The sequence below is a fragment of the Myxine glutinosa genome, chromosome 3, assembly GCF_964187855.1.
Source record: "Myxine glutinosa chromosome 3, kmMyxGlut1.1, whole genome shotgun sequence".
Taxonomy (NCBI): Eukaryota; Metazoa; Chordata; class Myxini; order Myxiniformes; family Myxinidae; genus Myxine; species Myxine glutinosa.
In genome coordinates, this window is record NC_136263.1 from 10,549,730 (window position 1) to 10,562,410 (window position 12,681).

Genomic DNA, 12,681 nt, shown 5'->3' on the forward strand with positions numbered 1-12,681 from the left:
GCCGCAATCTCCTCAGAACTTTTCCACACTTAACACTGCGAGCTTTATCATGGCCGATGTCTTACGTGCCTGCTAGACAGACCCCAAATGTGAGCGTAAGTATATATATGCGTATGTATGTGTGAAGAAGTAGAAATGCATTGATTAATTCAAATACAATTTTATAAACAGGATTCAAATTCCTGCGAGGGGTTAAGTGTAAAAAAAACCTGACTCAATGCGGGGCTCGAACCACGGACCTCCGTTGATAATGCGTCAACAGCCCACTGTGCTATTGAGCCAGCCGCAATCTCCTCAGAACTTTTCCACACTTAACACTATATATATATATATATATATATGCATGCATGTACGTCTACTACTTTAACAGGCCCAATTATCCCGACATTCCTGTGAGGTCAGCTAGTAAAAGTGATTTACAATCCAGTTAGCCAGTTCTGATGTTTGACGGAAGGTGACAGGAAATACTAAATTATCCTGTGTCAAAAATAACTTCCCTACTCTTCGTAATGGACACCTTGATGTCCTTCACATCCAACAACAAAAGCAAGCTTGCAGGACTCCCAGTTTAACCACCATCAGAGGAACACACCAGGATGAGAGTTTATAGCTCTGCTATGAAGAACAGCCATGATTGAATGCTGTGGAAGATGTGGCTTTCTGATCATTCTTCAAAGATGGAATGACCATTATCATCCTCTTGAAATGTTTTATAGTGTTTGGTGTTTTTCCATTTCAGAAAGCACAGTTTGCCTTTACCCCGCTCCTCGAAAGTTTGTTCGTAATTTATGGAATACTTTACAGCCATAAAAATGTGGTGATGGTGTTCGGATAGATCGAGCTATTTTGTTTTCAGCTATTGTACTTGTAAAATAATTATAGTTAGCAGTGTGCACTATTCATAGATCATGTTGGAATTATCTTGAAGCAGGAAGACGTAAATTTTAAAATGTATGCTTTGTATATTTAGAAATTATGAGATTTTTAAAAATGTTATGCAGTGATATACCAAGGTTATAGTTCTGTGACGTAGCACAAGTGGAAAATATGAAATGATGGCAATTGGTCGATTTAAATTGTTGAAGGAGCAAAATATGGCTTCATCGAAGGTCAGTCATTGAACGATTTAATGATCACTACTCATCTTTCTACAGTACTCGCTGTACAGTTTCTGCTGTCCCTTTCTTGAATCCTTCAAATTGCGCTTTATAGGAATAAAATTCATCTTCATGAAAACACATTGCACATGCAGACAAATGTTAGAGCCTGGATTGCAAGTTTTATTTTTTTAGGCCTTTTCACACAAACATTGCAAGTTTGTTTCACCTGCAGGGAAATGCCATCTGGAACAGTGTATGTATGTATCTATGTATGTGTGTGTATGTATGTGTGTATGTATATATGTGTGTATGTACAGTGCATTCAGAAAGTATTCAGACCTTCACTTTTTTCACATTTTGTTATGTTGCAGCCTTATGCTGAAATCGTTTAAATTCATTTTTCCCTCATCAATCTACACTCCTTACCCCAGAATGACAAAGAGAAAACAGGATTTTAGAAAGTTTTGCAAATTTATTAAAAAGAAAAAACTGAAATATCACATTTACATAAGTATTCAGACCCTTTGCTATGACACTTTGAAATTTAGCTCAGGTGCCTCCCATTTATATTGATCATCTTTGAGATGTTTCTACACCTTGATTGGAGCCCACGTGTGGTAAATTCAATTGATTGGACATTATTTGGAAAGGCACACACCTGTCTATATAAGGTCTCACAGCTGACGATGCATATCAGAGCAAAAACCAAACCATGAGGTCGAAGGAACTGCTTGCAGAGCTCAGAGACAGCATTGTGTCGAGGCACAGATCTGGGGAAGCCGAAAAAAAATATTCTGCTGCATTGAAGGTTCCCAAGAGCACAGTGGCCTCCATAATTCTTAAATGCAAGAAGTTTGGACCAACCAGGACTCTTCCTCTAGCTGGCTGCCCGGCCAAACTGAGCAATCGGGGGAGAAGGGCCTTGGTAAGAGAGGTGACCAAGAACCCGATGGTCACTCTGGCTGAGCTCCAGAGATTCTGTGTGGAGATGGGAGAAACTTCCAGAAGGACAACCATCAAATTTGGGAGGCACAAATTTGATCTACATGGGAGGTGTGCCAGGAGGAAAACTTTGCTGTCCAGAAAGAACATCAGGGCAAGACTAAACTTTGCCAATGACAACCTAGGCAAAGACCAGCACTTCTGGAACAATGTGCTCTGGACAGATGAGTCAAAGGTAGAGCTATTTGGCCACAGTACCAGAAGACATGTTTGGCGAAAACCAAAGACAGCATTTGACCACAAGAACCTGATACCAACTGTAAAGCATGGTGGTGGAAATATTATGGTTTGGGGCAGCTTTGCTGCATCAGGGCCTGGGCAGCTCACCATCATAGAATCCACTTTGAATTCTTCATTGTACCAGAGGGTGCTTGAGGATAATGTGAGGCCATCTGTCGGGAAGTTGAACCTCACCCAAAGGTGGACCTTGCAACATGACAATGACCCTAAACATACCAGTAAATCCACCAAGGAATGGCTGAAAAGAAAGAAATGGAGGGTTCTGGAATGGCCAAGTCAAAGCCCGGATCTAAATCCCATCGAGATGTTGTGGAGGGATTTGAAACGAGCTGTGCATGCAGGAAACCCCTCAAACATCGCACAGCTGAAAGAATTCTGCATGGAGAAGTGGGCAAAAATTTCTCCCAGTCAGTCAGAGACTGGTAGACAGTTATAAGAAATGCCTACTTGAGGTTGTTTCTGCCAAAGGGGGCAATACCACCTATTAGAGCCAAGGGTGTACTTACTTTTTCCACATGCGAAATTTGCATTTTTGTTTATTTAAATTATACAATGGACTACAAAATGTAAATGAATGAATGAATGATCGTTTTTAAGGCCATTTTCCCCGCTGGAGCGGGGGTTAGCCTTGCGGGCCCCATGGCAATCATGGTTCCCTGTTTGAGGCAATGTTTTTATGGTCGGATGCCCTTTCTGACGCCAACCCTTGGTCGCCTCTTACGATGCACAGGGATACGGTGTACCTATTCTAAATCGGGGTACACACCGTGATCATTCATCCCAGCAAGCTGGTACTCAATTTGCCGACCTCGGAAGGATGACAGGCTGAGTCAACCCCCCTGGCGTTAATTCAGCGATCGATCGGGATTCGAACCCAGGACACTACAAAATGTAAATGTTTCATGATATTTGTTATATTATATCACCTTTATCTATCAATATTGTTGAAATGAAGATCAAATAGCTGTATGTTGAAATATGTTGAAAAAGTCAAAACTTTACATGGGGTGTACTTACTTTTTCACGTGACTGTAAGATCGAGCCTCGTGTAAGAGCTAACATTAATGACACACACAAAAAAAAAAACGGTCACAAGAGGAAATAAAGGTAGCGGGAGACAATATTGGGAGAGAGGGGGAAGCACACAAGTACAACATTTGAGAGCAGGGACATCGGGAGATCTGTGGGAGGGAGATGGCTTGGGGGGGAGGAGGCGTGGGAAGGTGGGTGGGGGGGTGGGAGAGGTAAAAAAAAAACATGCACACTGCTTGGATTTCCAGGAAAGAAGTTGATATTTCAGAAAAGTGGATCTGGCAGGAATTAATTGGGGTAGAAAAGATCAAGGCTTCGGATGGGGGTTTTGGATAATAAGAGATGGTGGTGAACAGCTGTTTTAAAGACCTGGAGGAATGAGTGGGATTGAAGAGAGTCTGTTCCAGAGGCGATGGGATAGAGGATTATAGACAACAATGCAATTAAGATTATATCAAAGGGGATGTGGAGTATTTCTGTTTTAGGTGTGGTGGATGTAAAACAGATATGATCGGTCAAATGACTTCTTCCCAATTTACGTTGCATGAAAAGTAATTACTACTTGTTGTAAATATATGGTAAAATTAACAATAAAAATGCATGATTTGTAAGTTTTTATTTGTACCATAAAGTGGCATCCAGAATTTCTACAGTGAAGCACCACGTGAGAAAATCGATTGTCGCGTATTTATTGTGCCAGGAATGCGGGAGAATACATGTGTGTGAAGAACGTGGCACGGTATGCACACGGGGTTCTGTGACGATAAAAATGAATGAACACTTTTAATAAAAGTTGATATTGTAACGGTGTATTTCCTTTGTGAGTGTGAATTGTCCCACCTGACCACAGCTTTTTGTACAATTCACCGAGAGTTTGCACAATAACTATTTCGTCTGGTTTGCAATGTACCATTTACATTTTCTCGTGTTCTGTTATCTAGAAAAAAAGAGAAGGTTGCAAAAGGTGTGAACAGGACAAAGAAAGAAGATAAAATTCGTTCAAGAAGAAAAGCGTGGTGAAGTCGAGGCCTCGCATCTCAAGGTAATGTCGAATCAAACTTTCCTGTTACTGGACATCATTTACATTTCAATTACTCATTTATGTTTGTCTCCAAAAAAATTATTGAATATTGCAACAAGTCCTCTTGGAAAAATGCTTCTGATGGAAGTCGAGCCCAGCCCAGCTTAAGGGTGGTCAGAGGTGTGCACAAGTTGATGTTGTGATGTATTGTTGTAGTTGCAGCTGCAAAAAACATGAAGTTTTGGGGAAAATGTGCATCCAACGAAAAAAGTAACGAGATCTGTTCTACTAATCTAATAATAGGTGAAACAGCAATCTCTTGCCCTAATGAGATCCTATAAGGGCGAAACTACTTGGTAGCTTCACTTTTCATCTGCTGGGTGACATTATTTGACATCTTTGTACTGCGAGAGGCCCTTCTGGGGCTGCGTTCATGGCGTTTGTCCAGGTCAGAGAACTTGATTATTCATCGTATTCCTGCCAGCTTAAAATAAGGGTAATGCCTCCTGTTTTTGATTGATAGGACGGAATATGCATCCAATTAAAAAAGGTAACTAGATCTACTCTGCTAACTACCTTATTACTAGATTAGCTTAGCAGATCTATTTTTTTTTGTTGGAGCACCTTTTTCCTTTAAATATATATATATATATATATATATATATATATATATATATACAGACTTGGCATTTAATATGGAATTTTTTTTTTTCCTTGACTTGGGTTTACTTTCTTAACTCAGTATATCAATCTGGTGAGTTTCTTTTACACTTTGGTGATTTATTTGTTAAAAGAACCATGTCACTGATTGTCTGTCGCAGCAAGAAGTCAACAACAGGATTATATCACAGGTGGCGTGGCAAAATGTATGGACAGGTGCATTTGATGATTGGCTTCACAGTCGGGTATACAAGGGTTGTTGCGTTCTGTATTAGTGGAAAACAAATGCTGCACGTCTCCAAACGTTATTGCCGCTTCCTCTGGAGATGGTCCGTCAACTCGATAATGCTGTTTGTCATGGAGTGGTGGCTTTACGAAATTACGGCATGAAACAGCGTGCTATTGCTCGGCAGTATGGCATCACTCAAGGTCAGGTGTCAAAGATCCTGAAACGAAATGCTCAGAGGGGTGTCCCTACTCCAATACCGAGGCCAGGACGTCCCCGCAGAACCACAAGGAGGGATGATCGCCAGCTGCACCGGTTAGTCCGCAATGGCCGTACCAAGTCAGCTAATCGACTTAGGGCTGAGTGGCAGCAACTGACAAATGTGCCTGTATCCAGAAGGCTAGTCAACCAACGACTGGTTCAAGCAGGCTATCGTGCCAGGCGTCCCCTGAGAAAGCCACGCCTGACCAGACAACACCGCCAGCGCCGATTGCAGTGGGCCAGAGAGCACCGTCAATGGCAGCCAGGACACTGGAATCACGTGACCTTCAGTGACGAGTCTAAATTTCTGGTCTATCGTCAAGATGGCTGCATCCGAGTGCGCAGACAAGTGCATGAAGCCTACAACCAAGATAGTATAGTGCCAAGAGTCCAGGATGGAGGTGGTGGGGTGACCGTTTGGGCTGCTTTTCATGCAGGGGGCAAAACTGACCTGGTTGTTCTGAATGGAAACCTGAACCAGTTCAAGTACAGGGCCATTCTGGAAGAAACATTGCTTCCATTTGCTCATGCAGCCTTTCGAGGAAACTTTGTCTTCCAAGATGACAATGCATGGCCTCATCATGCTTGCATGATCCAACACTTTCTTGCTGACCGTGGTGTAGAGCATATTGAGTGGCCTGCCATGTCCCCGGATATGAATCCGATAGAGAACTTGTGGGCAGAATTAACGCGTCAAATCGACCACTTGGACCAACAGCCGACCTCTGTGTGTGAATTGCAGCAGGCTATTGTCACTGCATGGTAAGTGATTCCTGTCCAAACCTTGGCAAATCTCGTGAACAGCATGCCTCAACGTGTACGTGCTCTCCTGAATGCTCGTGGGGGTTACATGAAGTACTGAACTGTAATTTTACTGTCCGTAATCCCAGTCATAATTTAACTTTTATTTTTGTTAAAAAAAAATTTGGCTAATGTGCAAAATAAAGAGATACTTCTGGAAAACGTACAGAAGTTTAACACAGTACTGTCCATGAATTGAGTTCGATATCAGTTTACATCACTTTCAAGGATCAATTTATTTGTTTCGAAATGTCAAATGTGGTTTTTGTTTCTTTTGAAGGTCACATTAACAAAAGCTGGAATAATTTCAACATAATTCCAATGAACTTTTGGTTCTAAGACATCTTGAAAAGTAAGTTCACTCCCACAAAAAAAAGATTCCATATTAAATGCCAAGTCTGTATATAATTATATATATATATATATATATATATATGTATATATATATATATATATATATATGTATATATATATATATATATATATATATATATATATATATATATATATATATATATATATATATATATAATTATTTATATGAATGAGCCTGGTGTTGCTTAGCGGCTAGGGTGCTGGCTTGGAATCCTAAGATCCTGGGTTTGAATCCCGGTCAATCCCAACCAGGGGGGTTGACTCAGCCTGTCATCCTTCTGAGGTCGGCAAATTGAGTACCAGTTCACTGGTAATTACCTGTGTGTCGCAAGAGGGCGACCAACAGGGTTGGCGGGCGGCAGGAAGAGGGCGACCATAAAAACATTGCTTCAAAAAGGGGACCATGGTGCCCAAAAAAGGCCAAGCCTCTCTGCGGGGAAAAATGGCCTCTAAACGTGGCTCGTTCGTATATATATTTATATTTATATTTATATATATATTTATATATTTATATATATATTTATATATTTATATATATATATATATACATATATATATATATACATATATATATATATATACATATATATATATATATATACATATATATATATATATACATATATATATATATATATATATATATATATATATATATATATATATATATATATATATATAAAATAAACATACACATATTCAGGGTGTTGTCTCACAGCCAGCAGTAAGCTAAGTCTCCTTGACAACCAAATCCACCTTTTCTGCCTGGATTAACTACAAATACCCAGCTGTTTTAGTTTCCAAGATGGCAATATGGCTTTGTTTACAAAGCTTGAGCACCGTGAAGGTGGAATGCAATTTTCCATTTGTTGGATTTTTTTTTTCCAGGTCATGTGGAAATCGCAGATCTTGTTAATATTTACTTGTTTGGAAGCATGCATGTCCAGAAGTGAATTGAGGTCATGTCGAACAAAGACAAATATGTTCAATACTCGAAGGTCAAAACTCAGAGCAACATAGCTCTCATTCCAAGAATCGTGGAAGTCCCTGTAGGTGTAATGCAGATTCTCCTTCTTTAAAACAGAATTAAACAAGAATTTCTAACAAGTCATGCTTTCAACTCAACTGCTGAATGCATCAAAAAAATGGAAAATACAGTTCTGGTAAAACAAGACCAAAAGTCTAACAGCGGCGTAGCCGGGCTTGTAAAATATTATAAACCACAAACGCACATGATTAGCTTTTTAAACAGTCGCTAATGCTGTTTATAACATTAAACAAAGAAATTTGGAGGAATCCAGACATCCATGAGGTACGTTTTACTTACAGGCCTGAGCAAAGATCTACTGTAATAGATATACCCCACAAGGGTTGGAGGTGTGCTCACTTATCAAGCAGCTAGCTAGTGCTTGCCAAGCCAGCCATTCCGTAACGGTTTTGAATTGACTGCATGCTCGAATGCTTAAACCACTTGGTGATCTCTCCACAAGAAACTTGGTAAATGAACACACACACACCCAATGTTCTTGAGACCCGATCATAGAGAGACTGTAATCTATGTACCCCAAATATGAATGACCTTTCCTACCGCTCTCGAAGTGAGCGGGAGTTTACGCCATTATGATATCATATACGTAATGACGTAGCATGATGGCCGGACACAAAACTTCCGCTTCTTTTATATATATATATATATATATATATATATATATATATATATATATATATATATATATATATATATCCCCAGTAATGTTGCAGTCACTACAAAGGGATTAGAGTTATGATTAGATTTACTATAATAACGTTACGTTGTCATTACGAAAATTATATTATTTTTATAAAACGGAGGTGAATTCCTTACTTCCACTTTTACACCGCTTCAATCCATCAACTTTCCATTCACGACATTGGGATTAAAGTGTTATGGTCATATTTACTATAATATTATTATTACTACGAAAACGAGACTACTGAAACGATACCACTGTATTAAGAATCCTGGGTTTAATTTGTCCGAAGCGGACAGTGTGTCATAACGCCTAAGGCCTATACGTACTGTATTGTTGGAAGAGACGTAACGCCGATGCTTTCAATATTTGATGATCATTTTAACAATCGGTTTGTTTGTGTTTCACACTGAATGAAAAACATAAATGTCGAGTGTAAAGGTAGATTGTGATATATGACAGGTTCGACGATATGTTAGGCATTAATGGCATATAAATCAAAATGGCGGTGTGTGGAAAGTCAGCCGCCGTACCGCCGTAATGACATCAGACGTTATCACATCACCCTGTCATGTGACCAGATTCTCAGTTCTGATTGGTATACGTTTGAGGGGACATACATACATACATACATACATACATACATACATACATACATACATACAAACACATCATTGAAGTAATGTCATAAAGGACATCATTGAAGTCTTTGGGATGTCTCAGACCGGGAATGAACCGCTGAGACTGTACTCTGGTGCAAATAGTCTTCCTGTGATAAAGGGCTGTAATGCTTGGAATTTTGGTCATAAGTGTCCATTTTCCTCACCGCTTCCTCAATTATCACCTCTGCCACCGACGGTGGATGGCAGGTGTGTTTTCACCTGTCTTTGTCGATCTGTCTGTCTGTCTTTTTGTCTGTGAAAAGGATGTCTCAAAAAGTTGTGAACGAATTCGTACAAAATTTGGTGGAGATATTGGGTGTGTGACACGGATGACAAATTATTAGGTTTTGGTGAACATCCGGATCCGGATCTGGATCTCAGAATTTTTAAGTGATTCTTCACCATTAAGAGATGTGGCAAAAATCAATATAGAGCACGATATCTCAAAACGTTGTGGACGAGTTGTGAAAAAACTAAGTAGATGAGTTGGTCAGGTGACAAGAACAAGCCCATTCGATCTTGTTCTGGCCCGAATCCAGATATGGCCAATCCGTGGGATACAAAACGTAAACTGTTCAGCCTGGCGGAGTTATGCGCTCTCCCGAATGCCGTTGTAGTTTATACTGCTGGCTACTTCTATTGAAACAACAAAAAAAAAGAATGGTATTTTGTAATTCCCTGCAATCAAAAGTCGTTTCAATCATTATTCCCGTTATTATAAACAGTAGAATCCAATTTACAACTATTGCTTTTTTTTGTTTTTTGGACACAAGATCGAGGCTCATGTAAGAGCTAACATTGATCACAAAAAGACAAACTGACACATAAAACATAAAACATATCATAAAGGGAGCGGGAGACAAGATGGAGAGCAGGGACATCGGGAGATCTGTGGGAGGGAGAGGGCTTGGGGGGAGGAGGCATGGGAAAAGTTTGAAAAAAAAAAAGTGTGGGAGCGAGAGGAGTTGGGGAGGAGGGGTGGGAGAGGTGAAAAAAAAAACACATGGACACTGCTGCAACTTCCAGGAAAGAAGTCGGTATTTTAAAAAGTGGATCAGGGGTGAATTAACGGGGGTAGAAAAGATCAAGGTTTTGGATGGGGGAAGATAAGAGATGGTGGTGAACAGCTGTTTTAAATACCTGGAGGGAGGAGTGGGATTGAAGAGAGTGAGGGAGTTTGTTCCAGAGGCGGGAGAAAAGAGGAATGAAGGAGTGAAGGTGAGCAGAGAGTCTTGATTTTGGCAGTTTAACTATAAGAATGTTGCTGGCAGATCTTGTGCGACCTGTAGGAATATTTGGCGGACAGAGCCCAGACAGAGCTGGGGGAGCAAGGCCGGAGAGGAGTCCCAATTTATGTAATTTGTAATTGTCGGTTTATGTAATTTTATCCAACAATGCAATGGTTGTTGTTGTTTTTGTGAATTTGGGCAGATTTGGTAGCCTCTATCTATGCGCACTCGCCTCTCAGCAGGCACACTTGGATTTGAATGCCGTCACCCCGGTGTTTCACAATCAGGTTGGTCTATCACTCCGTGCGCGTCCATGAGGCGGATATTAAGCCGGAGTACCCAAATGCTTGCGGTGCTCATTGGTGGACGTTAAAGATCCCACGGTGTCTTTCACGAGGTGCACGTGAGTTATCGCCGGCACTCTGAGCTGTGAAGGCAACGGTATTTACCCGACCCATAATTACCATGCACTGAACATGATGGAAGAACCCCATGTACGGCCATGTTTTACAACTTCAATTTGTTTGATGGTAACTAATTGGCTTGCTTAATTTGTCTTTCATCCATTCAGTATGAAAATTAAAACCCCTACTTTCGCAGCCCTTAAATGTCATCATGATGCGAGATGTTTCCATCTTTTCGGAAAACTATTTTGTCTTAATCCATTCAGTGTTCTCGCTCTTCCATGAGCCTTGAACTTGCATACAAAAACCACAGCAAACAAACAAAAAAAACCCTTTAGATGGGAAGAGACACGAGGTTCAGGATGCAATTGTTATATTCACATTGGCAGATGGGAATGTACAAATTCAATGTTTCTTCCTTTGTGTTGCTGTAATTTAGTTTTCGTTTCCTTTTTTTCCCCATAAATTCCATAAAAAATCTGATTATGAATGTCACTAGAAGTCGGCCATGACTTGGTGGAACTAGATAACTTGCTAGACATTGTTAAGGTACTACATACCTGATAATGGTTTACAATAGATTTGATTGTTTCACATCACTTGTTTTTCCAAAACCTGCTTTATTACCTCCGCCATAAAAGGTGGATGGAGGTTATGTTTTCACCCGTGTCTGTTTGTCCGTTTATTTGTGAACAAAATATCTCAAAAAGTTGTGGATGGATTCGGAGGAAATTTGGCAGAGATGTAGCGAATGTCACAAGGACCACATGATTCGATTTTGGTGAAGATCCGGATTCGGATCCGGCTTGCAGAATGTTGAAAGTGATTCTTCACCATCGGGAGAAAGGGCCAAAAACGATACATAGCAGGATATCTCAAAAAGTTGTGGATGGATTCAGACGAGATTTGGCAGAGATGTAGCGAATGTCACAAGGACCACATGATTAGATTTTGGTGAAGATCCGGATTCGGATCCGGCTTGCAGAATGTTGAAAGTGATTCTTCACCATCGGGAGAAAGGGCCAAAAACGATACATAGCAGGATATCTCAAAAAGTTGTGGATGGATTCAGACGAAATTTGGCAGAGATGTAGCGAATGTCACAAGGACCACATGATTCGATTTTGGTGAAGATCCGGATTCGGATCCGGCTTGCAGAATGTTGAAAGTGATTCTTCACCATCGGGAGAAAGGGCCAAAAACGATACATAGCAGGATATCTCAAAAAGTTGTGGATGGATTCAGACGAAATTTGGCAGAGATGTAGCGAATGTCACAAGGACCACATGATTAGATTTTGGTGAAGATCCGGATTCGGATCCGGCTTGCAGAATGTTGAAAGTGATTCTTCACCATTGGGAGAAAGGGCCAAAAACGATATATAGCAGGATATCTCAATTAAGTTGTGGACGGATTCGGACAAAACTTGGTGGAGAGTTTGTGTGTGTGTGACAAGGACTAATCGATTCAATTTTGGTGAAGATCTGATTATGGATTTGGATACGATAATTATTTAATTTATAAGGGATTCTTCACCATTGGGAGATGGGGCGAAAAACGATACATGGCAGGATATCTCAAAAAAGTTCAGGACGGATTTGGACGAAACTTGTTGGTGAGGTTGGGTGTCTGACGAGGACAAATATATTCAATTTTGGTGAAGATCTGAATATGGATTCGGATATGAGAGTTATTTAATTTCTTAAGTGATTCTTCACCATTGAGTGATGTGAAAAACCAGGCGGAGGTATGCTCTCTACTGAGTGTCGTTCTAGTTTAGTTTGTACTTCAGACATGTTTTTGTACACAATTCCAATCGAATCTGAAAAATCCAGTCGAAACGTTCCTGCCGTCCTCTGGGTGGAGAAATGTTTGTCTTTCTACGACATTTTTCCGCTTTACGGCGTAAAACTTCAAATATGATCTTGTATTTGGCAA

The 12,681-nt window shown here is 40.3% G+C and overlaps 1 protein-coding gene across 2 annotated transcripts in view; it reads left to right on the top strand.

The window, feature by feature from the left end:
• Positions 1-12,681, top strand: part of LOC137423808 (uncharacterized) — a 152,573-nt gene that overhangs the window by 138,026 nt on the left and 1,866 nt on the right. For both annotated transcript variants that reach the window (XM_068111328.2, XM_078773717.1), the window contains exon 10: positions 4,316-4,416. In XM_068111328.2, coding sequence (XP_067967429.2) covers positions 4,316-4,394 — 79 coding nt within the window. In that variant the 3' untranslated portion in view covers positions 4,395-4,416. The remainder of the gene's footprint in view (positions 1-4,315; positions 4,417-12,681) is intronic.